General features: G+C 52.5%; 1 protein-coding gene across 1 annotated transcript in view; it reads left to right on the top strand.

Moving 5' to 3' along the window:
- The window catches only part of LRRC47 (leucine rich repeat containing 47), a 25,482-nt gene that overhangs the window by 9,956 nt on the left and 11,372 nt on the right, over window positions 1-4,154 (top strand). The window contains exon 2 of the mRNA XM_011956852.1: window positions 3-245. Coding sequence (XP_011812242.1) covers window positions 3-245 — 243 coding nt within the window. The remainder of the gene's footprint in view (window positions 1-2; window positions 246-4,154) is intronic.

The raw sequence follows: 4,154 nt of genomic DNA, 5'->3' as shown, positions 1-4,154 counted from the left end.
AGCCGCCAGGCCTTCCGCAGCTGCAGAGTCTCAACCTCAGCGGCAACCGGCTGCGCGAGCTGCCCGCCGACCTGGCGCGCTGCGCCCCGCGCCTGCAGAGCCTCAACCTTACCGGCAATTGCCTCGATTCCTTCCCCGCCGAGCTCTTTCGCCCCGGCGCGCTGCCCCTCCTCAGTGAACTGGCGGCTGCTGACAACTGCCTCCGAGAACTCAGCCCCGACATCGCCCACCTGGCCTCGCTCAAGGTCAGCGGGAGCTGCCCGGGCGGGGCGGGATGGGGCCCTGGAGTAGCCCTGGAGAAGGAACCCCTCTCGGGACCGAGCCCTTCCTAGTGACGCCCCCTGGGGCACTGGGCGCAGGGAATTCCTGCAAGGCTGTAAGGAGCCAGCTGCGGGGGCATCACCCCTGGGAAGCAGTTGCCGCCTTCCAACTCCCCCTTCTCCTGGTCACACCAACATACTAGGTGGTCTCTGAACTTCCCCTCATTCTGTTAACAACTGGACTTTTACACGTGGTACGCTATTTTGTAATTGTTAGCAAACTTGGCTTCTCCCGTAGGTCGGGCGTCGAAACCTGTCTTTTTTGTATCTAATACTTGTGAAGTGATTGGAGTCTTGTGGTGAAGGGGGCACCCTGGATTTTGCATAATGCCACATGCTGTGATCTCAAAGATTGTATTTCACTTCATCCCAATAGCAGCTTTCCAAGGTAGGGGTGGTTATTGCTGTTTTACCGAAAGTCAAAGGGCTTGCGCAAAGTAAGCAGCAAGTAACTTGGGTTTTTCTCCAGACCATATTGTCCAGGGTCTGTTTACTAATTAATCTTGGATCCCCAGGCCCCGGGATAATGCTTGGCCTATAACAGGTGCCCGTTAAATCTGTTGCCTAAAAGATAGTGGGGAAGCCACATGGCAGAACCACAACCTAAACCCAGCCAGCTGGTCTCTGCATCTTCTCTTTTGTTTTCATTCTTAAGGCAGTCCTGCATTTCTTCCTCCATTTTTCATCTTTGAATTTATGGAGACATTTCTTTTTTTCTTTTTCTTTTTTTTGAGATGAAGTCTCGCCCAGGCGGGAGTGCAGTGGTGCGATCTCAGCTCGCTTCAACCCCCGCCTCCTGGGTTTACGCCATTCTCCTGCCTCAGCCTCCCGAGTAACCGGGACTACAGGCGCTGCCACCATGCCCTGCTAATTTTTTGTATTTTTAGTAGAGATGGAGTTTCACCATGTTAGCCAGGATGGTCTCGATCTCGTGACCTCATAATCTGCCCATCTCAGCCTCCAAAGTGCTGGGATTACAGGCATGAGCCACCACACCCGGCTGAGTTTTATTACTAAATCAGTTTCCCCCAAAATTTGGAGGCGGGGGTTTTTCAAGGATAGTTTTTCAAGGATAGTTTGGGGGAAGGGGAGGGTGGCTAGGCAATGGGTGCTTACTGCTGATTGGCTGAGGGGTGTGGGAAATGGTCCTCCTGCTCACTGAGTTACTTCTGGGTGGGGCCACAGGAGCTCATTTTGGTTTCAGGTAGTGCCATTGATCAGACATGCCAAAAACCTGAAAAAGACAGCTCAGAAGGCCAGTCTTAGGTTCTACAGTACTGGTAGTGATGTTATCTACAGAAAGTAATTGGGGAGGTCACACATCTTGTCATCTCCAGAATAATGACTGACAGTCATTTATGTTTGCACTTTAGCAGAATTCAGGCTCCTCCATCCTCCTAGCCTGGTGGACCCTCATTAGCTTTACAAAGGCAGTTGAGTTTTACGGAAGGACTATTATCATTTAAACTATAAACGTCTCCCAAAGTTAGCTTGGCCCAAGCCCAGGAATAATTAAAGGTAGTTTGAAGGGCCAGGCCTGGTGGCTCACGCCTATAGTCCCAGCACTTTGGGAGGCTAAGGCAGGCAGATCATCTGAGGTCGGGAGTTCTAGACCAGCCTGACCAATATGGAGAAACCCTGTCTCTAGCTGGGCGTGGTGGCACGTGCCTAAAATCTTAGCTACTCGGGGGGCTGAGGCAAGAGAATTGCTCGCTTGAACCCGGCAGGCGGAGGTTGTGGTGAGTCAAGATCATGTCACTGCACTCCAGCCTGGGAAACAAGAGTGAAACTCTGTCTAAAAATAAAAAATAAAAAGGTAGTTTGAAGGCTGAAGATGGGGATTGGTTAGATCAGGTCTTTTCCACCACCGTAATTTTCTCACTGTTCCAGTTTTTGCAAAGGTGGTTTCATTGGCATTTCCTGGAAGAGGCGAGTTCGCTGGCATTTTGCTTGGTCCTCGGGGCTGTAGGCATCCCTCTAGGGCTAAGGTGTGATGTTGGGAACAGCACGGTCTACCCCCACTTTCCCACCTGACAGATACTTTTGGTTTTCCAGAATGTTGATGTAGCAGGCCTGTATCTTAACATTGTACTTTACACCATGTAAGTGCCCAGTCAGTTACAGTATTTCTCATCAAATTCATAGATGTCTTTCAGTATTCAAGTTCTCAAATTGTTGTGGGCTGGGCTCACGCTTGTAATCCCAGCACTTTAGGAGGCCAAGGCAGGTGGATCATGAGGTCAAGAGATCAAGATCATCCTGGCCAAGAAGGTGAAACCCTGTCTCTACTAAAAAATACAAAAATCAGCTGGGTGTGGTGGTGCACGCCTGTAGTCCCAGCTACACGGGAGGCTGAGGCAGGAGAATCGCTTGAACCCAGGAGGCGGAGGTTGCAGTGATCAGAGATTGCGCCACTGCACTCCAACCTGGGTGACAAAGTGAGACTGCGTCTCAAAAAAAAAAAAAAAAAATTGTGTTTACAGCTCTCTCTAGCACCTGCCCAATAAAGCAGTGCTCTTTGTGATGCCCAAAACAATGTCATTTGAGCCCAAGAGTGTGTCTTGTTTTCTAAATCCCAAAAGAGGTGAGCAAGTGAGTGCCCTTTCCCCTGGGCCGTTCTGTTCATCAATTTTAGGCTTCCAGTGGCTATCAGGAGACCTGTTTCTTGGAGGGTCATGCAAGAGCTATTGGAATCCTTGTGGGACTCAGATGTCCTTTGGGGGACCTTTCTGAGGAGTGGGTACCAGAACTGTGCCCAGCAGTGTAGCTACGCACACTGGAGTTTTGCACACAAAGGCGAATGCATCCGATGTCCTTCCTGGTGCTGTGGAGAGATGGGGAGCGTAGAAAACCAAAAAACTGAGCCCAGAAACAGAAGGCAGGCTGGGTGCACTGGTTCATGCCCGGCATCCCAGCCCTTCAGGAGGCTGAAGCGGGCGGATCATTTGAGACCAGCCTGGGCAACGTGGCAAAAACCTGTCTCTACAAAAAATAGAAAAATTAGCTGGATGTGGTGGTGTGCCCCTGTGGTCCCAGCTACTCAGGAGGCTGAGGTGGGATGAACGCTTAAACCCGCGAGGCTGAGGTGGGATGAACGCTTAAACCCGGGAGGCTGAGGCTGCAGTGAGCTATGATCACACCACTGCACTCCAGCCTGGGCAACAGAGCTAGACCCTGTCTTAAAGAAAGAGGCCAGGCGCTGTGGCTCACGCCTGTTATCCCAGCACTTTGGGAGGCTGAAGCAGGCGGATCACCTGAGGTTGGGAGTTCAACACCAGCCTGACCAACGTGGAGAAACCCCGTCTCTGCTAAAAATACAAAATTAGCTGGGCATGGTGGCGCGTGCCTGTAATCCCAGCTACTTGGGAGGCTGAGGCAGGAGAATCACTTGAACCTGGGAGGCGGAGCTTGCAGTGAGCCGAGATGGCGCCGCCACACTCCAGTCTGGGCAACAAGAGCGAAACTTTGTCTCAAAAAAAAGGGGAGAGAGAAGGAAGGGGGAGGAAAGGAATAAAAACAGAAGGCATGGGCTCCAGCCCTGCCGCTCTGTGGCTGCGTGCTGTTGGCTCTTGAAGGCTCTTTGGTCCTCTGTAGGAAGACGGGGAGGGTAACGCAGTACACGAAGAGGGAGAGACGGGGGGGTGGCGCTGGTCATCGTGGCTGCTTGACTCTGAAACCCGAGGCTTAAAGCAGCAGCAGCCCTGCACTCTGGGCTGGTTCCGCTGGACAGTGGGCAGTGTTGCAGCTCTTGCTGCTGGTCGCTCGTGTGGCTGTGCTCAGCTGGCATGGGCTCAGGGCCGGGCTGCCGGGGTGGGTGGGGGCTCAGGGCCGGGC

The sequence above is a fragment of the Colobus angolensis genome, unplaced genomic scaffold (genome assembly GCF_000951035.1).
Source record: "Colobus angolensis palliatus isolate OR3802 unplaced genomic scaffold, Cang.pa_1.0 Scaffold426, whole genome shotgun sequence".
NCBI lineage: Eukaryota > Metazoa > Chordata > Mammalia > Primates > Cercopithecidae > Colobus > Colobus angolensis.
Note: the sequence above shows the minus strand (reverse complement) of the source record. Positions and strands in the feature narration are given on the sequence as shown.